The following is a 22,845-nucleotide window of genomic DNA, read 5'->3' on the forward strand; positions in this document are numbered from 1 at the left end:
AGTAACGACTTTAATACTTCTTCCTCCCGTGTCCAACACTGTATATGGGATAGACATGGTTCGTACAAAATAATGTAACAATAATCAACCTCTTGTGTTCACGTTAGGACTTTTGAGGGTGTATCTTTTAAAACATTTCAAACATTTTCTTTTGTTTTTTTTCTGTTGTTAAATAGTTTCTTATACTTAAAACTTCAAACTACTTAAGAGATGCCAGATTTCTGTAATAGCTGAACACTTGACGTGTATTGTCATGTGGCGTTTGTGTTGACTTTAAAACTTTCTCTTTATTGTGAAGTAAATAAATAATGAGAAGTTATTGTTGCCACGGCAACAGCAGTTCCAGGCATCTTCTCCTATTCTCCCTCAGCCGCTGTGAATCATATGAAATACGATATCATATCATACTCTGCAGCCAGAAAATACAAACTGTGCAAGATGCGGGAAGCCGACCTGCGCAGTAGTTTCCTTTGGTTGTTTCTGTTTTGATGTTTGTTTTAAACATCAGTGTAGCATGTGGTGTTATTATAGGACACAAACAGATTCATGGAACATTTATTTTGTTTAAGGAATTGTTCCTCTCTACTGACAACATACATAGATCTTTGTTTTACTGAAGAAGGAAGTGAATTATAGACTTTCTCATGATATTAAAGATGTATTTAGCTAATAAAGGTGGAAGAAGAGGAGAGCAAAACGTTACTGGGATACCACAATAGCAGATAGCAAATCCTCTTTCATACTACAAAATGTACTGCATTGGATTTCATTTTTACGAGGACGCTGGAGAAATGGTGGAAATGCAGGAGCAGATAAAGTGCATGAGACAAGAGAGAGTGCTGGATTTATTTTTTCCAGGTCAAACCTTTGAATAATCAAATAGCTGCCTCCTCTCTAGAGCACACAAGTACGAGGTTTTCAGCAGCTAAGTCAATAGTTGAAATACAAGAGGGACGACTGTGATAATACGGGTAAGGGCAGAGGGAAGAGGGCTAAACAATTCCATATTTCGCCAAGTCGCTGAGCTCCATGTCCCCGAAGGCTTCCCATGGGCAAACCACTGTGATGTCTGTACCAAGACCCTCCATGCCGGGGATGTCGTCTCCAAATCTGAGTGCAGAAGACAAAAAGATCGTATGAGTGCAAGCTGAGAGGTTCTTTTTCAGCTTGGAAGTAAAATGGCCTAAAATGGCCAATAAAGCAAATACTTTGTATATTTTGTGAGAGTGTGATCTTAAATCTATCTCACCCCTTCTGGCCGGGTTTGGGTGCCTTGCTCTTGAAGGTGCGCATGGCCCTCTGCTTGAATTTGGGCGCTGACTTCTTGTCGACGGGAACGGCTACGTCTGCCATTTTGATGAGTTACTGAAAAAGAAAAAAGAACAAAATATATGATATATAAAATGAGATCCATGCAACTCGCAGTTCTTTTCTGTTTGCCACTGCTTTGTATTAAAGTTATTCATAAACTTTTAATACATTTAATTTTACTTGTATTTACTATTTACTATTGTGTTAATTTGATATCTTGCCTTAATACCTTTTTAAATCTGATGTTCATCACTTTGAATGGCCTTGCTGTTGAAAGCTGCTTTACAAATAAACGTGCGTTGCCGCTGCAGATTCCTCTGCTACCATCAACCAATGATCTCCCCTTTATGGAGGTGTCATTACAGTAAAAGCACAAAGCAAACGCTTGTCAACATCCAGACATATCACCAAACATAAATGCATTAAGCATTCATTTAAAACATAAGTAAAGCAGTGTTCGAAACTCCTCTTGGTTCATCAGATGCATCAAGTAAAGAAAGGACATTATAAAGAGATAGAGAGCGGGCCTCGAGCAGTGTCCACAAGATGTCCAGCTCTAAGAATTTCTCCTCATGAAGTCTTCTCAGAAAGAATCTCAGATGTCATTTCAGATCCTCTTCAGCCATGATATTCAAGAGAAATGCTATAAAGCCATCACTCTGTCCATCTTTGTCTTCTCTGAAGCATTACATGTTATCAAAGCAGTAACAGCCTCAATGTACCACAGCTGAGAGAATTGCAGTTTCATCTTTACCTTTTGTTGGAGTCTCAAAGTGTGTTTCTGATGCTGTGTGATGAGCTTGTGGTATCCCTCTCCCTGTCTCTGTCCCATTTTCCCCTTTTAAAGTCCTCGGAGCGATTAATCCACTCAGATGTTCTGGCATTGTTTGATGTGCCAACTCTGCCGTGTCCTCTTCTGTAGCAGCTCAGCCACAAATAGAAGAGAGAGATATAAATACAAGTTACTGCACATATATCTGTCCATGTGTCCATTGAAGTGCATTATGGAGGTGTCATTGATTGAGTGACAGTAATTAGCATCAAGCTGAAATATCTGCTGACATATGTTCATTGTTTGTTCGTCACATCCCACCATATACATCAGTATCTCACCCACACAGTGCCCCTCTGCGTCACATTATAAAATGTCATTATAGTACAAGTAACTGTTTGTTTTTGGTTAAATCACAAGAATAATCTATTTACAGTATATGAAGAATAACTACAGCTTTAAAACAAAGTCCTTTGTTTTTACTATTCATCAACAGAACACGCTTCCCAAACAGGTAACTGATAACAGATATATTTGTGATACTTTGAGTTCATTTAGCTGATAATACTTCTGTACTTTCACCATCTCATTTCAAATTCAGGTATTTTATTTGTAATGGAGTATTTTTAGACTATGGTATTTCTACTTTTACTTAAGTAAATGAGTTGAGTACTTCTTCCAACACTACTGCTCCATTGAATAATTAAAGTCTATGGGTCTGAGGGTTTAGAATATATAGTTCTTAGTTCCCAGTTTTACATTATGCAGTTTATTGACTGCCGTGTTGAGACTTGAGACTTCTCGTCATCATGAAACCGCCCTATTACAAAGAACACAGCAGTAATAGTAATAATTACTAAAGATTAGGAATACTTTCACTTTATTTGTAAACAAACCTTTGTCCTGACGTAACTCGCAGAAGGATCTGGACCTCGTTCAGATAATTAACCACTTAGTGACAAATAAAGAACACTCAACCATTCAGCTCTTAATCCCTCGCCGCATGGCGTGTGTTCAGGGTTAAAGAATAAGTGTCTGAGGGTAAACAAATATTAAAGAGACCCTCCTTGATTTTTGCATAGCTTCCAATTTTGCCCATAAATCTTAAAAATGTGTGTTATTTGGCAAAAATAATCTTAATCTAAAATCCACTTTCAAATCAAATTTATTTGTATAGCCCAATATCACAAATGACACATTTGTCTCAGTGTGCTTTACAGACTGTACAGGTTACGACACCCTCTGTCCGTAGACCCTCGCATCGCACAAGGAAAAACTTCCTAAAAGAAACCCCATAATTAAAGCGGGAAAAATGGAAGAAACCTCAGGGAGAGCAACTGAGGAAGGATCCCTCTCCCAGGACGGACAGACGTGCAATAGATGTTGTGTGTACAGGATAAACAACATAGTACAAAGTTTTGTCACCTTTTTTTATTAGCTGCCTATGTGGCTGAAAGCTCTGGAGAAGTAAATGACTCTTTTATCTAATTATTGTTCACAAGGTTAACAATTATCTTTAACAATCCACTGTTTATGTTAATTAAAAATGCACGCAATAAAAAAATAGCATTCATATTTACAGATCTCAGGTTTCAAAACAACTCATAGCGTCCAGTAAATCTAATTGATTTGTTCTGATGCTTTATAATGTTGCAGAAGTCTTCACATGGTGCGGCACAAGTTTTTGAGCCCCCTCCCTTAACCTTACAGAGCAGAGGTCAGAAAATTATGGATGAGCCTTTCAGGGGGATTAGTAGAGGGGAGTATATAAGAAGACCACAGAGCAAAGAACAGCCAGACACAATCTGACCAGAGAGACATCCGCCAGAAGCCAACTGCAAAAAACAGGTGAGATCAAACTCTGATCTTCTCTCAGCTGCCAGCTCTGGGTAATTTTCAATTAAAGATTACAGTAGAGCATGAATGAGAGTGGTGCTGAGAAAACACGACTTCAGTTAGATACTGTGAGGTACATGTAATGGATGTGATCTTTTAATTGTAGAAACCTAAATTATATTTGTAGGCAAAAGTATCTGTGCTTGAAATGTGCTGTTGTTGTTGATGCATTTTGGAAAAAGACTCAGAAGTCAAAGCCAAATCAGTGTTTACATTGTTTTCTTTGGCTTTTTCTCTATTTTATAACTTTATATTTTGTGTTTTTTTGTTTTATATATTACCATGTCTGTCTCTTTTACTTTTCTCCCTTCTTATTACTCTTTTTAAGTATTATATAATTAAAATGTATACAAGTAATTGAAATCAATCATTTTAATCTGCAGGTTTAACACTCATTGACTAAACTGAAAAGAAAAAGGAATTACCAGAAGTTAATATATCAGTGCTTGAAAAATCACATTTTATGAAACATAGTTGGATTTTAATTTAATGGAAAGTTTGCGGTAAAGAATGACCTTTGATTGCTGTCATTTTCACCACGTTTGAATATTAACACACCAGGACTTCTTTTATCTTTTTCTGTCGTAAAGGGGATTACACGTGCGTGTAAAGATTGAGTTCTTACATTCAGTTCAGTCTTTGTTGTCATTTATGGGAAATTAGCTTGAAGCAAAGTAAAACGATACAGACATTAGTAACATGCAATATCAGTAATGACATAAGTGATAACAATAAGAAATAAAATGAATACAGACAAAACTAATAAATAAGAAAAAAAATCTAACATCTAACTATTACTAAAACTTTAAACTCTGATTTGAGTAAAAAAAATATATAATCTTTCCGGGCTCTGCTGGTTTATGTTAAATAATTGGGCATCAATTTTGACAACAAAAAAAGAGATTTAGATCTCAAGAGAGCATCCTGGTTTAAAGAAGGTCAAAAGAATGAAACAGAGTCTTTCTGTACTTTCTTCACTATGTGTTGGAGATAACACAGATGCTACAGTATTAATCGTGTTGAAAAGAAGAACATTACACATATATATTATACATACGGCACACAATAACTGCTTACATTGTTAGCTGTGTTAATTAAAAGCAGGAACATACTGTAACTACATTAGGTAATTACAGTATAACGGTAAGACATAACTGAGGTCACAGAAAGGTCGGATTAAAGCAGATTAAAAAGTAAGGGACAAAATCCCCTCAGAGTTTATTATTTAAAACACACGATGTGTGTTGACTTCAGACTAACTAAGGAATTAGATGAACTTAGTGATATGTCTGGCCTCTCTGTGCCTTGACCATGAGTTATATTTAAAGCCCAGATGTAAAAATAGACAAAGCGGTTTGTGCAACAGTGTCTGAAGGAGCTTTATGACGGCTTTGAACTACCTGGAGATGTAAGATCATCCAAGCACGGAGCAGGCTTAGAGGTTGAGGAGGAGGAAGGGTCTTACACATCAAGACTAATAAATAAAAGTTAATGTGTTTTTCTCTCAGTGTAAAAGATGGCAGACGCAGGCGTTGCAGCCCCCGCCGACAAGAAGGCACCTCCCAAGTTCAAGCAGAGGGCCCCTCGTGTCTTCAAGAGCAAGGCCCCTAAGCCCGGCCAGAAGGGGTAAGATGGACTTTTAAGTCAACAGTGGTGGAAAGTAACTAAGAACATTTAAGTACAATGTTGATGTACTTGTACTTTACTTAAGAATTTCCATTTTCCGCTACTTCTTTTACTACACTAAAATGTTATATTGTACTTTTTACTCCACTACATTTATCTGACAGCTAAAGCTACTAGTTACTTTTCAGATTTATATTTTACATTTAAAAAACAACAGTAATCTTATTTTTACATTGTGTTATTAGTACTTTTACTTAAAGGATATGAATATTTCTTCCACAACTGAAAGTCACATATCAAATGAACAGAATCTCAAGTGAAACATTCCCTGAGAATTAAGACATGTTTTGGTTTCTTTTTCAGATTCGGAGACGACATCCCCGGCATGGAGGGTCTTGGCACAGACATCACAGTGGTTTGCCCATGGGAAGCCTTCGGGGACATGGAGCTCAGCGACTTGGCGAAATATGGAATTGTCTAGAAGCCCCGCAGCATTTTCACCACAACCATTTTACCTCCCTGCACTGATTTTCCCTCACCCCGTTCTCCCCTCTTGCCCCGTTCTCCCTCGCCTAGCAAAATACCTGACCTGATGTCTGTTGTGTTTAGGCCCACATGGTTTTTGGGAAACATTGCACTAAGATTTATATCCAAAGCTGATCCAAAATTGGCAAATGTAATATTATAAAGATATATATGACAATAACTCCAAACTTCCTCCCCTGTACTTTGCACTTGGTTTGTGCATTTCTGAGAGACAATGGACTGAATCTGTTGCAAGCAGGCTCGATCACTGTTTTTGCAGTATATCACCACTTAACCTTCGCTTTTCTACTCCACGACCACCGTCCTCTTTGGAGCTATTCATTTTTATTGTACAGCTATTTATGATAATTATATATAGATATATTTCTATTTTTATGAACTATGAATGCATGTGTGCACACAAAGTATTAGATCTGTCAATAAAATGTTTTCCCCAAATAAGTCTTATTTAAGCACACAGTATAACTTAATTTCTAATTGATCCTGAAGAAAATAATGGGAGACAAAACTTACAACAAATAACATAATATCTGCATCATAAAAGCTGCTATAATGGAAATGTGTATCGGTCAGTCCACCACTTTGGTACAGACTGAAATACCTCAACAACTACAGGATGGATTGACATGAAATTTGGTGCAGACATTCTTGTCTTGTCAAAAATGTTTGTTTTTTAGAATAACTGACTAAGTACCTGCAAACTAATAGCATTCCCATAAGCCTCAGCAAACAATAGACAAAGTTAGCAACCAACTGGGGAACACAGTGAAGTATTGAGCTTATAAAGAGCCAGATATTTCAGAAGTCAGTGGAGACCCAAACAAAGCTAAAAGTAGAGTGAATGATGGGCCAGAAACTCCAAATGAATGCTAATGTTGCTACGATCTTCTGGATGTGTAAATAAGCAGCTAACACGTGTCTATGTCATCTTAAAATATAATAATATGCAAGTGGTTTCCAAGCAGGTTTAAAGTTACTGACACTGTAACTAATAAGATTAAAATTAATAATCAGCGCACATACTGGCACTCTGTGTACACAATAATGTGAAAAACTACAAAATGATACTCATCCCTTTTACTAAATAGCCTAAATAGAATACCAAAAGAAAACAATCTGAAAGCTTGATCACAACAAAACATTTTTATATAAAACATTTTATATGGACATTCAATAACAAAAAAACATAATGGCAGTCAAGGGGGATATAGACATGACAGGGGAGAGGACTGTTCATTGAGAAACTATAGCAACTATGAAGAATGGCCACATAGTGTACTATAATACAGGGGCAAGAAAACCATGACAGGAAAATGAAGCTGCCGCATGTTACTTTGTGCGGCAGCCATTTTGTTTGTCAGCAGGCCTTTTTGCCAAACCGCACTGTGCTCTTTGTTGTGTTAGCTAGCTTCAAACTGCTAGCTGCCGGTCAATCTCCGTAGAGTTTAGTGGTAAAGAAGAACGCAACTGGGCTCGGCTGCTCAGGAGTCAAATATGAAAGACACAAAAAAGATTCATGCAAATATTTTTTTTTTTATACTTGACAAGTATCGCTCATGCTGGTTTGTCCATGCCGTCAGTGGCTTCATTAAGTCCATCTTTGTGTATTTTGTGTAGGACTTCTCAAGTTGAGAAACAGAACGTGCTGGGGACTGTAGGTTAGCATCTTTGGCTAGGTTTCCTTTTTTTTTTTTTTTTTGTCCAGAGCACATTCTGTGGTAATTTGGAGATATTACAACTAAAATGTTAAATGTCATGAGAAAATCCAACAGCAGCACATTTAATAGAAAAAAACATCTTAATGACCTGTTTTACCAAATGTGAGAAATGGAAAACACAACAGTTGCTTTGAAATGAGTTAATAGGTTTAAAATAAACAAAAACATAGCGACCCCACTTTACACACAATTTAGATCATATCCCACAATGACATTTTGTTTTGCCCCCCCATGTACGAATATTAACCTGCTTGTGTAGGAGAGTTTAACACTGTCAGACGTTTAACTGGATATCTTCAAACAAACCTGGAGTGACCACGCTGGTCAGGCTGACAGATTCAACAACTGAAATGTAAGGAGTCTGCTTCAAATAACTGCTAAAATAAAATACAAATCTCAGAAAGGGAGCACAGTTGGTTTGAAACAAAGTGCCACACGCTTAATTTCATTCATTCCAAAATGTCTCGTCATCTGCAAAATATGGACACAAGAAAAATCCAGCCGTTCCTGTATATTTTTGAAATATAATCAAATGCCATGCTAACGGATCCTATAATCAACCCAAAACAAAACAAAACGTAGCCTGGATTGACTGAATATTTAACCAAAAGGACAAAAACAGAAAATGAAAAATAAGTAAATAAAGACAGCCATAGGATTATGATAATAACAATAACAAAGATAATATATTTATACATACGGCAGAAAAATGTGCTTTCTACAAATCTTTGGAACAAAAACAAAAGCCAAAAAAAATCCACGTTTTGGAAATATAGAATACAACGGTATAGAAATATGCACAATAGTAAGATGTTTTGCATTTAAATATTTTCTATTAACTCACCGCCACAATCTCTCTCTTGCTCAGTAATCGCTGCTGGCAGCATCTCGAACACATTTACCTACTAAAGTATGTTTCAGGAAGACTCATTCAATGTTGGACTTTGCTCTATAAAAGATGGAGCATGAGGGGAAAATCCAAATCATAAATCTCTACATTAAAGGATCAACAAATACTTGAACCTCAGGGTTGTGGGTGGATGATATTGTTTGGATCTAAAGCTAAAATCAATTAAATACGACAATGTTTTAGTGTTGCACTCTTTGTAGTGTTGTAGTGATGGTTGCACACAGAGCGTAGTGAAATCCTGTGCATGAGAAGGATGATGTGAGACTATAGCTGTTTCATACAGTCAGAAGGTGGATGCTCATTTTCTGATTTAACCCCAAGGTTCACTGTTGGATCTACATGTCCCAGTCAGTGGCTGCTGAATCAAACAAAAATAATGGTTTTATAAGAATAATAATGAGAATAATTACAATAATAATAATAATAATAATAATAATAATAATTTGGTAACTTTTTTCTCTAAACTAATTTATTTGCATATCATAACAATTTTAAGTTTAAAGGTTCACCATTTCCACATACTAAGAAAACTTGAGGTAAGGAACAGCTCTAATAACCCTCCCTGCCTTCAGCCTTCGGACGTGATTTCTGTAGCGTTATAAACCGTCACACATCATCCCTCCAGTCCGCCATGTTCAGTCTCCCTCTACCAGAACACAGCAAGACTGGAAATCCTCTCTTTACTATCCGCCCACGTTAAGGAGGAATTATAAAAATCCATCAGTGGGTGTTTTTATCAATTTATTGACTGGTCTTTCTGGTTTAAAATGTTTTTCCGGTGCTCTTTCGATGCACCTTCCTATCGCTCCAACATTTTGTGGACACTTTGATTCCCTCTCTTTTTCCTTAAATGTTGAGTGTGTGCAGGCCACACAGCACTCAGCTCTTTCTCATACATGGTTGACAGCTGTTTAAATGTCAGTTATCCACATACAGCCTTTGGAAGAACATCTGGGCTCCATCACGAGTCTTGTGCTGCTGAGTGCCGAGGGATTAAGAAGGGGAGACTATAATACAGCCGTGCAATAGGGAAGGAGGCCATTTTAAGTCTTTGTTTTTCTTCTTTTTTTTTTATAATGTAAAGGCCATCCGTCAGTCTTTAATACAGCATTCCTCTATTTCTGTAGTAGCGTATATAAGAAAACTTGGGACTGCTCTGGGGTGGGATCTGAAATATCTTTGTTGTGGTCGACGCCACACTTTAAAACCGGGTGCAGTCCAACTCCACGACAATAGACGGAGCTCTTTCAGAGAAATTCAATGGAAGAGAGGAGCTCCTGGGAAATGTAGTGTCTTTAGTAAGGGGCAAATCTACTGTAGCCTCCCCTGTACAGTGTTGCCTGTGAAAAAACAAAAGACAAACAATAAGTGAATACAATCTTTTCAAAATGGCATTATTCATTAAATGATCAGTCTAGTAATATTCTACATTTTCCTTATTGTCAATAAATTCCATAAAAAGATCAGAACCAACAATAAAACGATCGTACTAACAAGTATCGTCTGTGTAGCTGATACATCTCATCCCTCGGTGTCACAGACCTCCAAAAACTATTAAAAACACATCAGTGTGCCACATTGATCCACTGGGTGACATAGGTTCCTTTATTACCATGAACACAGGCACTGTAGTTTTATTTCAAAATCAATCCCACATAAAACATCCTGGTCATGGGCACATTAAGCTGCAAGGGGTCCTTGGACAACAATCTTTCCACTCTTTGTGCAACGTCTAAACGTTTTTTTCTTATGCTGGAATACTACCTGGCCCCAGATTAGCTGTGTAGTCATTTAATTAAAACACACAGTAATTTAATTTTAAAACTACATTTTTATACAAGGACATTTTAAAACCCCCATCAGGTCGGTTGATATTGTGTTTTAATGCTGCACATTCCCAGACAACATTTTAATTAAGTTAACGCAAATCAGTTGGTTTGTAATCCAGTGTTAGAGGTGTAAACACAGAGTGCACTAAACACATTATAATGAGCAGCTAAAACAGTTTACTAACAAATGTTCTATTTATTCCTCTCTGAGTCATGTTTGCTCAAAACTACAGTGACCAGCTGTTGCCAACGAAACTACTGAGCCTTTAAAAAATAGAAAATCTATATATTTGGGATTCGTTTTTAAATATTTACTCCTTCAATAGGGACTAAGGGGCTTGGGGAGCAACATAGAAAAGTGAAGTTATATAATATTGAGACAGACTAACACATTGTTGGATTTGCTCTAAAAGAAATATAGACTATCAATCGCTTATGCTTGACAATAAATGGGATTTAGGTATTACCATGGCTCCAACGCCGTAGGCCGCTGGGGCGAGCGCAGCATGGTAGGGGTCTGCCGTGTAAACTCGTCCGTAGCTGTCAGAAAACAACAAACACATCAAACATGAGGTACCTCATAACATTTTGAAGGAGAAAAAAAAAGAAAATTGGGCAGATAACACAAGGTGACTAATATACTGTAGCTGAGGGAAGGAAGAGGGTTTTTCCTCTCTTGGTATTACATTACATTATTACATTACAGGTCATTTAGCAGACGCTCTTATCCAGAGCGACTTACATTGAACTAAATACAGGGACAGACTCCCTGGAGCCACTCAGGTTAAGTACCTTGCTCAGGGGTACAATGGTGGCAGCTCCCAACCTTCTAGTGTTTTGTTTTGGAAGGCGTACCACTAGGCCATCACCACCCTACCTGATATATTATTTCTTTAGGAATTGAACCCCAAATTACTTTACAAATTATAAAGTGCCTTCACTACTTAGTGACTGCTGCAAGCGAGCAGCCAGCGTCCCAACACACGTCACCTCGTTTTGCAGGTGTCGGCCTGTCAGAGGAGGCTTTTTAAATGTGACAGCCCACTCACCTGTCACTGTAAGCTGCTGCTGCTGCAGCCGCCGCCGCTGCTGCAGGAGTCGCTACCGCAGTCGGCTGGGCGTAACGATACGCTGCATAGCCGCCCTGTGATGAGGCGATGAAGGGGAGAGAGATGGAAGGGGGTCGTGTGTATGATAAGAGGAGAAAGGTACAATGAAAGGAGAGGTGGGACGGAAGGAAACAAGAGTAAAATATTGTTAAAAGTTTGCCGTATGTCCTCTACACACTAACAAATATTAGTTAATCTAAAGGGTTACATTGTGAGAAAAACTGCTGAGAAGAGAGCGAAAGATTAACAAGCAGACAGTCAGCAAAACTGGCTAATCTGGTGCAGTACAGCATTCACAAGGATGTAGCTCAGGCTGTGTGTGGGTCTCTCCCTCCATGACTAACCCGGAAAAAAACATCTTTAATTGTACATTATGTGTTTTACTGTTTGTAGTGTTCCCCTGTGTAACATTAAAGTGCATTATCTTCCCCACTGTGCGTTGGACATGGAGGGAGAGAGAGTTCATACCCATAAATGTGCCCCACCCCGGTTCCCCTACCAAAAACAGACAGTTAAAGAAAGGGGAAGGGGTGGCAAGATGATCGTGTCATTATTTATGTTTGGATGAACAGCTGATGAACAGACACAAAAAAAAAACTACAGGTGTAAGAAGACAGTCAGCCAGTCGGATTAAAAAGGGCACACACACGCACACACACAAAACACTCACGCTCACATGGCCAGCGACCAATCACTGACAGACACAGCATGCTTTCCCAAACTCCGAACGTACAGTGTATTAGGCCAAACATCCCTATAAAAAACAAACAAACACCGCTGCATTCTACCCTAAAGGATCAGTCACGACCAAGTCCCCGCATTCAGGACCACACAGTTGCTGCTATGGGAGGAAGGCTGGACCGGGGAGGTGGGGAAGAGGAAGGGGTGAAGGAAAGGGAGAGGGAGGGAGGAGGTGACGTAGAAAAAAAGGTGAGAAAGAGAGAGAGCAAAGAAAAAGAATAATAACAGAAAAGGTTTTAATTGTTGACTGAGGAAAAAAGAAGACAGATTGAACAGAGCGAGAAAAAGTGAAATAAAGAATGACACAAAAAGAGTTTAAAGATGGAAAAGAAAAAAGGGGGGGAACAAAAATTGGGGGGGAGGAGTCAGCCTTGTAAATATGTCTGCATGCCGACATTGATTCAGTTAGCATGCCACAGGTGAAACAGATAGGGAGATTCCTGGAAGGGGTCTGAATTAGCTGCTGATAGAAACGGTCTTACTGGATGAGTCTCATGTCATTATTCATGTCTTTTCTTTTTCGTGTGAATTAAATGAAAAAAGTATGAAAAGAATAAGGAATGCCCCGACTTGAAAAATGGTGTCATCTGTATTATTATTTTTAACCACGATTTTGGAATAAAAGTGTGTGATGTCAAAAAATATAATAAGATGTGTTTGCATGTATCTTGCCACAAGAACATAATGAAATGTATTAAATTCATAGATGAATTTAGCTGTGGGGTGCCACCGAGGGACGATGTCAAGATGTCTTCGTTTTCACACTGAGCAAAATAAAAAGTTGGTGTAGAAAATGTACATAGTTAGCTGGATGTATTGTCATGGAATATATAAAAGTGACCCACTGTTCAAGTATCGACCTCCAATACTGCACCTAATTTACCCTGAAATGCACATCCACCTCTCCAGAAGATAATTTGTTTCATGTAGTAGCGTATAATTCTTCACAAATTCAGATTTCAACTTAATTCTTTTCTCCCCCTTCCGCAACTCCACCCATGTCAGAATCCAGTGAGTTAGTAGAAGAAGACAGAGAAGGCATTTCAATCTCAGATGGTCAATAATGTCTAGCAGCACGCAGTCATTGGAGACGAGGAGGATGCACACTGGCTCTCACACAGAGTGTGTAAACCCTACCTGGGGCAATCTGCCACTAATGTCCTGAAACACTAGTCTACAGAGAGAACAGAAACAGCTATTGTCAACCTGGTCACACACACACACACACATACACACACACTCATAATCACATTACAAAGTAAACTCACAAATGCACAGAGACAAACCCGAGAGGAGTCTACTCGTGAGCCCATATATGGTCAACACTGATGAAAGTGTGTGTGCTGCTATTTTTATATTTGGATGAATCGTTAAAAAGGAACATTTCATATGAGATTCTACATGAGAACTGAAGTGATGAGTTCAATTTATTTGTAATTCAAAAGACAATTTAAAATGAAGTCAGGGGAACATAAAATGTCTCTAGCAGTGATTGATCAAAACACCCAAAAGTACACGTCTCTATGGGTTTGGTCCGTGCCGTTTCACACTTGAAAACCCACAGGCAAGAGGGGGAAACTTAGATGAGGGGTGAGGACAGTAGAGGAGAGAGAAATACTTACATAGAGATCAGCTGCACCGTAAAAGCCATCCTGATAGGCCATCACACTGAGAGAGAGAGAGCGAGAGAGAGAGAGAGACAAGGGAAAGGAAGGAAAAGGAGCGGTGGTGGAAAAAACAAACAAACAAAAAGATGGTGTGATGCGCCACCATGTGGGCATTGCAGAAATCAACAAACAATAGTGACGATTGGGGAGAGAGGTGAGAAAACGGGGCCAAACAGATTGTGAAAGAGAGAAAAGAAAAAAAGGGTGAGATTATTACACACCGTGCAACATGCAAGACAAATACCACCTCTTTGTTTAGAAACACACCAACTTTAGAGTGATACGACTGTGAGACAAACGTCTATTCAAAGAAAATACTACTCAATCTGATCACAAAGGTATAACATCATTATCAGCTTTGAGGTACAAGGAAATGGTATTTCAGCTCAGCAAACTATCAATGTCAATGTCTCAATAAAAATATATTCAAACACACAGCATGCACAATTATGACGTATTACTTTTTATCCAAGTAAAGACATGCATTTAAGTCATGAAAAACAACATGTCTAGCTTCTATTATCAATAGCTAGCTTTAGTTTTTATTTAAGTGTACGACTGTGTGTTTACCCCGGGTAGGTAGGGATGGCAGGTTGTGGCACAGCTGCCCTGACCGCGCTGTAGACGGGCCGGGCGCGACCCCGGAGGTGAGCGCCCCGAAAGGTCGCAGCGGTGGAGGCAGCTGCTGCTGCTGCTGCTGCTGCTGCTGCTGGGTAAGGAAAGCCCGGTACTGACAAACAGAGAAGGTGTAAAGAACAGTATCTTACATCCCTTCAGGATTACATTATTATTTGTGCATCTTTGTGCATCAGTCTCCTTCAATGATGCTAATCGTCATACCTGTATAGAGTTCAGGGCTGTACATGGCTCCAACCATGGGACTCAACTTCCATCCAGCTACAACACAAAATGACAATATACATTTAAAGCAATATTTGACTGAAGCAACCAGACATTTTATGATTTCTGGTCAGAGAGATCTTTGCTGTCCTTGTTGTGTAAGAAGAGGATGGATAAAGCTTCCTGATGGTCTGTCTGCACAGAGCACATCTGTGAGAGCTTTCACTCACTGCCACTACCAGGACAGGACAGGGAAATTCAATTTTATTATAAACAGACTTTGCATCATCGTGATTAGGAATATATAACTGTTATTATTGAGTGCACACAAGGCGAAATACTTTCACCACTGATTTATAAAAGAAAAGAACAGAATAGAGACATTTTGATGCTGCTGTAGTGTTTAATGAGATATATGTGCATGTTGTAAATATTAGGTACTGATTTTAATATTTAGAGGATTTTGTTTTCCATCTTATGCTATGCATTCTATTTCATTATATTTTTAACATTATTATCGAATGTGATTCTCATCTTATTTTACATTAAAAACGTAATTTTTATGTTTATTCTTAGTCTATTTTTGCTTATTGTAAAGAACATTGAGCTGCATTTCTTGTATACATTTTAGTATTATAATAATAATAATTATTATTATTAATGTTTTTATTTTACAAAGTTCTATTGTGCAACTTTACTATTAAAAAAAGTAATTAAAGCTTTTATTTTGATAATAATGTAGGCCATTGTAACTAAGCCCAGTCACCATTTATCAAAATAAAAAGGAACAATCGGCTGTTAAGTTGAAAGTGCATTACCGTATGGCAGAGTTGCGAGGCCCTCTCCGTTAGAGTAAGGGGTGGTCATCTTCTTGTTCGTCATCACTCGGGCTGTGGCATTATTCACCTGGACACCAGAAAAAGCGGTCAGGTACTTAGTGGACCCAGTTTAACGGATAAACAAGCATTGAGAATCCAATCACATTATAGTTTGTGTTTTAAGCTTTCTTAAACTGAATGTATTCTGTGACACATGACGGAGATACTCTGCACATGATGATCAGTGTCTTCATATTGAGTGTGAGGTGTCATTATACTTGAAACAGTTTTGTTTTTTTAAACTTATGACAGAGGTTAATTTTGTTGATGAGCAGCGATGGTATTTGATGCATGCACTTCTTTTAAAGGAGAAAGACATTGAAAACAAGGACCCTGTGAGTAAGTCAGGCAATTTTGCACACAAACAATGCAACCATTGGCACACAGAACAAAGAAAACAACAGAATATTTCAGATCAAAAGCATTCAAAAAGAAATCCAAGACCATTATATTGCTACCTTTTAAAAATAAAAAAAGAGGGAAAAAGAAGGTGAATTAAGCGGCAGATTCATCAGTTGAACACAATGCAAAAAAACATCAATCAAAGAGTTCATACACAAATTACACGCAGCCAATCAAGAGCGCATCACATCACCAGAGGTGAGCAAAACTAGCCAATCAGCAAGCATCAGATGCAGCAAGAGACCAATCAAAAAAGGTTGGCAGCCCTCCAAGTCCAATACACATCATACAGAAAAGGGAGGGAGGGGAGGGAGAACGACAGAGAAAAGACAGAAATATAGAGGGATGCAGGAGATGGAGCCAGTCCACATGAAAAGACACAGAAAAACACATATATGATGTGGAGGAGAGGGGGAGAGAGAGAGAGAGAGAGAGAGAGAGAGAGAGAGAGAGAGAGAGAGAGAGAGAGAGAGAGAGAGGGAGAAAGAGAGAGAGAGAGAGAGAGAGAGAGAGAGGGAGAGAGAGAGAGAGTGAACAATCCATCCAAATGTGCAATTCTTCTAATGAACAAACAGAAACAACAAGATGCGATACACACATACAAAAGTACATCTGACCGTTTGCCTACATTGGATCTAACTGTACAGGAGCAACAATGGAGAAATGATGAATGGAGCAAGAACGAATACAGAGAGAGAGAGAGAGAAGTCTAGATAAAGAGGATGGGGGATGCAAATATCATTCCTCAAAAAAATCAAATCAAACCATGGTTGTGAAACACTGCCAGGCATTCCAGATCAGTGTCGCACACCAGAGACCTCGAAGCACACAACCACCAACACACACCATCCAGAACCAAACTGATCAAAAAGTAAAACAAGGACACCTCTTCAGAACAAAGAAAAGCTGCCGTTATTTAATCAGTGGCACAATTTTTAAGTTTGCTTTGCTGGGGGGGTCTAAAAAAATATTTCATGGCAGCTTTTTTTCTTTCTTAAAAAAAGGCTCAAAAAGCTAAAAGTGTGCATATTACATATTAAGAGTATATTTGCTTTATAGTTGAATAAGCATCTTAATTGGGGAACACACTGTTCATCCACATATATATCTTTAATTTGAATGTTAAGTCTAAACAGCCATACCTCTACAACTGTCTTCGCTCTACAAAGTGGTGCAGAAAGTAATCATCAAGTACTACAGAACACCATGATATACAGACAACTATTATCCTCTCTCCAGAAAAGCTAACATAGCACTCATGCTTCAGCATGCTGTCCCACTAAGGTGCAAAAATGCAGCTATTGGCTGACACATGACACAGAGAGATGACATAGTACTATATGGCGTCATACAGATGACGAGAAAGAGAGTAAACCATGCAGGATACAGCTCTGGAATTAAATGCTGAATGCAGTTAGAGGTGATTGGAATGAATGCATAAGAAGTGGTAGTCATAGTTGTTGCACTTGTAGATAGATGCAGTACATTCAGTTATACAAGTGGCCTTTATAATGCCATGCGATCAATGGCTAATCTCGTAATCGTTTCATTCACCACCTCCCCGATCAATCACAGGATTAGCCAATCAGGTTCTGTCAATCAATCAAGCTCCCTTCAGTAAAGGAGGCCTTCAATTGGGTGTTGGGTGCATTTTATTTTTTATTTGACGGATGGGGTGGGGGGGGAGGGGTCATTCAAAGATGATGCCATGTGTACACAACTTACCGTTGCCAGGGAAACGGCGTGAGGACACGCGAGCAGTTACCGTGGAGACTGACAACAACAACAACATACAAAAATCATCAGGGAAATAGAGAAAATATATATAAGAAAGAAATGATGAACCAAAAAAACAAAACATAAACAAAACGAGGTAATGAAAAGCAACCCCCACCATGTGGTAGAGAGGAAGTGATGTAACAGGTCACGTGTCAACAGTCAACTACAAGTTTCAGCCATTTGACAACGACCTAGCCTCTACTGGTTAAAACCCACTACAAACACAGATCATAAAAGTTGATAAAAGGATCAAACAAAAGGAAACAGAAAATGTCAGAAATGAAAAATCTACCTTCGGAGGGAAGCTAGCCGTTATTATTGCCCATAACTGACAAAATAATCACTCAAAATCAAACTTAATCTCATTCTCCAGTGTTTATACTACCTGACTACATCACAGGACAGGGAAATGGACAGAGATATGGGGGGAGGGATGGACAGTAGAAATGCAGGTGTGGACACACAAACTGGGAGAGACAGACGGACAGACTGGCTGGTGAAAAAGAGTGGAGAGATGGAGGAGAACCAATAAAAAGAAAAAGGAGAAATTAAAGAGAGGGAACGACATTTATCTATTGCATTCTCTTCACATGTTCATTCTCTTTCCGCCCTCCATATTTGTAATCCTTCACCACCCACACACAAAGACAGAGAAGAGTGCAAGACTTTCGAGACCATACATGCAGAGGAGCTTTAGTAGCAAGTAAAAAAAGAAAAAGAAAAAAAAGCGGGATTTTAAAATCAAGAGCCAGAGCAAATGGCGAAAGCATGGTGCATCTGATCTCCAAGGCCACTTGCAATCGAAATCCGAGCTCATGCTGACAAATAAAATAAAAAGATGTCACAACAAAATGCACTTCCATGAGATCTGGTGTTCTTTTTCAGGAGTGGTGGATGCAAGTGTGTGTAAACAAAGCTTTTTTTTTTAACCATCCGTCTGAAATTAAAACAGCTTTTTTGAAGCATCAGAAATGACACCACACTCCCCATCATGCATCAGTCTGCTTACCCGTCGGAAACAGAAAAAAAAACTGCTACCCAGAGTCACCCGTGTAAAATAACTAAAAGAGTGAAAAACTCCATGACGATATCTGACCGTATCATCCATTCATGCAACATACAGTAGCCTCTCACAGAAACCAGCAAGCACTTTTTTTTCAGAGGAAAAATTACTGAGAGGCTATTAACTGCCCTTTCAATCATTAATAAACCAAAAATGGCCACTCATCATGACCGTGGAAGAAGTGATGATGATGATGGAAAAGGTGCAGGAAAACAAAAACAAAAAAGAGAAAAGATCCTACATGCTGTTACAGAAGCGGATATCGTCAGTCGTTGTAGTGACGTCTCACCGGCCATGCCTGTTGTGTAGCCACTCCACACAGCATGCTTTGCAAACCACACAGCTTTCAAGATCAAGGTGCAATGGACAGCCCACAACATCAACAACATTAACATCGACAGGAAGTGCCGTCAAAGAGACGTCTGTGTGCGTGGCACCACTGCACCATGCTATAGTGAAGCCAGAGGGGTTAGAGTTGAACACATACAGCCACCCGGAAACCTTCTCTGGGGCAGAAACGACCAGAACAAACTCATTCTCATCGTCGTACATGGAGGGGAAACAGAGGAGAAAATGGTCGCCGTTTCAAAAAAAGGGCGAGGGTGACGAGTTACCTCGATTTTACGTCCTTCCACCAGCGTACCGTGGAGCTTCTCTCTGGCCCTCTCTGCATCTGCACTTGTCTCGAATGTAACAAAACCAAAGCCCTGCAAGCAGAGGAGACGGGGAACATGGAGAAAGAGGGGAAGAGAGAGAAGGTTGAAAATAAATGTTATGCTTTTGCTTATTCCTGTTAACAATAAAAATAAATATGATTACATGTTGTTCCAACTTCCTACCTTGGATCCCCTCTCGTTGAAAATAATCTCGACGTCGAGGATTTTCCCATATTGCTAAAAAATAAAAAAGAAGAAGATTGAGAGGCTGAACAAGCATGTAATATTGTACCGCATCTTGCCACGGGGTGTCAGCACTGTTCAACCACGATGAGCTGGCACCAAGCCAGCTCTGGCAGTCTTTTCTTCCACCATATCTTCCTTGCCTCTGCTCTTTCCTCTGCGCCACATTTTAGAGACATTCCTCTAACAAGAAAGCTGAGCATAAGGCCAGGTTTTTACATCTGGCTTTAAATAATCTTTGTACGAGATCATAGTGCAAGTAAAGGTTTTGTTATTTATTCAAATAGAACAAAAATTGATTCCTTTTTAGCTGAAACTGATAGGAGAGAGCCTTTTTTGTCATTTAAAACCCCACTCGAGGACAGGAAATAAGTCAAAAGACACCTGAGGACACAGTGCTGTCGTCACTGGATCGGTCCTTTGAGTCATTATTTTTACTAACTACATGCTTATAATCAAAAGCTACCTTTCTGGGTTATTATTATGCGAGTATGCAGAGTGAATAGAGGGGGAATATTGCGGTATACATACCCCGAACATCTGCCGTAGGTCTGGGTCTCGGAAGCGGAAGGGGATGTTGGACACGTGGAGACGTTTTGGGGTCCCTTTGGCGTCTGTATCGTCCCCAATGCTCCCTCCACCACCTACTCCTCCTGAGCCAACAACTGACTGACCGTCAATCTGGGAGGACCCATCTGACTGCTGGAACACACGGACAGGGAAGAAAGTAAGAGGCAAGAGTCTTTTTGGTTACAAGGTAGCCTACAACAAACAATTATTTCCTATTAATCTGCCAGTTATTTTCTAGATTTATCAATTTTGCTAGAAAATGTCAAGAAATTGTGAAAAATGCCAACATCGTTTCCTAGAACCCAAAGTAATATCTTCAAGTTGCTCGTTTTGTTATAAAAAATCTAAAACAGAGAGAGAGACTCACATTTAAGAAGCTGAAAGCAGAGAATATTTGGCCTTTTTGCTTCAACTTGATTCAACTTTAAAATACAGAGATGTGTTACTGTTATTTAGCCTACCCGTCTATTACATGAATGGGGTGGACAAAACAATAGAAACACCTGTCAGTATAATGCAATACGGTTCAACAGCACTACAAACTACAGCTTCCACAATGACCATAGAGTTGAGTCCACACTGGACATATTACAGGACTGTTTAATTAGACTGTATTAGTTTTAGCTAGGTGTACATAATAAACTACCTCACATCTCTTCTCTCATTTAAATCTACTAACTACAGTTCATGATCCAGTAAATACTTAACCTTAGATATTTCTCATGCACGCACTAATATTGGCAGAACTGGTTTCAGGTTTTAAATGGAAAACCTGTCCAAAAACTAGAGTCCGACTTTCCCCTTAAAAATTGGGGCGTGTTGAAACTAAAACGGGGTGAATTGCTCTTTAAGAATGAATGTGTAACTACAGCTTCACATTAACTTACACATAAATTAGGATTTGTTGGCTTTTGCATTATAAACCTCTTCCTTCCTTCTTATAATGTACAAACATGAATAAAGAAAACTCAAATTAATATTGCCTGCGCTCTCACAATATTCCACAGATGTTGGTCCCGAGGTTAGAAAAGAAAAAGGCAAAACAGCTTTTAAATATGTTTCCCCTGGCACTCACTTGGACACTGAGGCTGATGGCAACGTTGGCGGCGCTGTTCACTGCTCCGCCGGCTTCCACGGGGCCCTGGACGGCCCCCGCTGCGTACAGGCTGCCCCCGTAATCCAGGGCTAGGCCGTTCTGGGGTGGCGGTGGTGGAGGTGGAGGGAATGCGGAGAAAGGCGGAGGTACGAGTCCCTCCTGACCACCAGCACTATCCTGAGAGCCCTGTTGGGAAAAGAGAGAGAAGAGTGAGGAAGGAGTGAAAGCTAAAGTAGCCGGCTGGCTAACTTCCACGGTATCTTTTACTGAGAGCATCACCCGACCACACAGAGACCACTTTCCCAAAAGCTTCAGTCTAAAAGTCATACAGACGTGGATATTATATTTCCATTTCCCCACGTATGCGTGTGTAAATGCGTGCATGTATCCACACCCCCCACCAATTAAATATTCACTGCAGCCACATCTATTATTGAGGGTCAGATGCCTCCATACTAAGTGTTGTACAATAGTGAGTGTCTAACGCCTACACACACACACACTCACAAACGCCTCTGCACACAAACCACCTTTGACATGCAAACACCCACACACCTAAATGCTCGCACAAAGACCAACTGTTAGTAAGTAAGCCTGCGCAAGTATTACTATTATTACATGAGAGGGAACAACATTATTACCCTCAGAAAAGAAAGATGGCACAGACATTCCAGTGTTTAGGGGAACAATACAGGCACCCACAAACACATGGCAGAACACAAACACGACACAGGCAATAACATAACACACACACACACACACACATACATACACACACACACAGACACACATTCCTTGCTGTTGGCACTGGGACATGGATACCCTAAAATGGTAATAGTAAAGAGCGGCGGGAGACAGCAGGGACGGGAGAGAAAAGGGGGGGATGGTAGGTGATGAGTGAGAGAAGAAGCATGGCCCTGCCTCTGATCCATAGCTGAAAAAGATAAACCAACCATCACTGTCTTTCAGAACCTTTTATAACTCGCTAATACTGGCACTGGGTGGCCGATCAATTCAATACTTCTTTCCTTTGGTTTATTGACAACATTATAATATATTTATAGCAAGACTACAGTCATGCTACTCTGGCTTGGTGCTGTGAGCGAAATGCTAACGTCAGCATGCCAACATGGAATAAGGAGGTAGGCTGTAATGTTAATGCTAAGCTAATTAGACTCAAAGTAAATCTGAAG

General features: G+C 39.4%; 3 protein-coding genes across 7 annotated transcripts in view; 1 reads left to right on the forward strand and 2 right to left on the reverse strand.

The window, feature by feature from the left end:
- Positions 1-560: 560 nt before the first annotated feature.
- Positions 561-2,189, reverse strand: LOC115012130 (retinal cone rhodopsin-sensitive cGMP 3',5'-cyclic phosphodiesterase subunit gamma-like). The gene is made up of 3 exons (XM_029437574.1): positions 2,066-2,189; positions 1,250-1,365; positions 561-1,110 (listed from the first exon to the last, which is right to left on the reverse strand). Exons 2-3 carry the CDS (start codon positions 1,351-1,353, stop codon positions 993-995), a joined length of 222 nt encoding a protein of 73 aa, XP_029293434.1. The 5' UTR covers positions 1,354-1,365; positions 2,066-2,189; the 3' UTR covers positions 561-992.
- Positions 2,190-3,816: 1,627 nt separating this feature from the next.
- Positions 3,817-6,086, forward strand: LOC115012516 (retinal cone rhodopsin-sensitive cGMP 3',5'-cyclic phosphodiesterase subunit gamma-like). The gene is made up of 3 exons (XM_029438168.1): positions 3,817-3,931; positions 5,488-5,605; positions 5,969-6,086. Exons 2-3 carry the CDS (start codon positions 5,496-5,498, stop codon positions 6,084-6,086), a joined length of 228 nt encoding a protein of 75 aa, XP_029294028.1. The 5' UTR covers positions 3,817-3,931; positions 5,488-5,495.
- A 1,193-nt stretch (positions 6,087-7,279) lies between these two features.
- The window catches only part of rbfox2 (RNA binding fox-1 homolog 2), a 34,817-nt gene continuing 19,251 nt past the window's right edge, over positions 7,280-22,845 (reverse strand). For 2 of the 5 annotated variants that reach the window (XM_029445629.1, XM_029445931.1), the window contains 11 exons: positions 21,632-21,838; positions 20,518-20,688; positions 19,927-19,980; positions 19,702-19,794; positions 15,784-15,871; positions 14,966-15,022; positions 14,696-14,855; positions 14,081-14,126; positions 11,658-11,752; positions 11,076-11,148; positions 7,280-10,119 (listed from right to left, as the gene is read on the reverse strand). In XM_029445629.1, coding sequence (XP_029301489.1) covers positions 10,075-10,119; positions 11,076-11,148; positions 11,658-11,752; positions 14,081-14,126; positions 14,696-14,855; positions 14,966-15,022; positions 15,784-15,871; positions 19,702-19,794; positions 19,927-19,980; positions 20,518-20,688; positions 21,632-21,838 — 1,089 coding nt within the window. In that variant the 3' untranslated portion in view covers positions 7,280-10,074. Of the gene's footprint in view, positions 10,120-11,075; positions 11,149-11,657; positions 11,753-13,595; positions 13,633-14,080; positions 14,127-14,695; positions 14,856-14,965; positions 15,023-15,783; positions 15,872-19,701; positions 19,795-19,926; positions 19,981-20,517; positions 20,689-21,631; positions 21,839-22,845 lie in introns of all 5 variants that reach the window. The other 3 variants (XM_029445708.1, XM_029445799.1, XR_003833249.1) reach the window with 3 other exon arrangements.

Source organism: Cottoperca gobio, chromosome 1 (genome assembly GCF_900634415.1).
Source record: "Cottoperca gobio chromosome 1, fCotGob3.1, whole genome shotgun sequence".
NCBI lineage: Eukaryota > Metazoa > Chordata > Actinopteri > Perciformes > Bovichtidae > Cottoperca > Cottoperca gobio.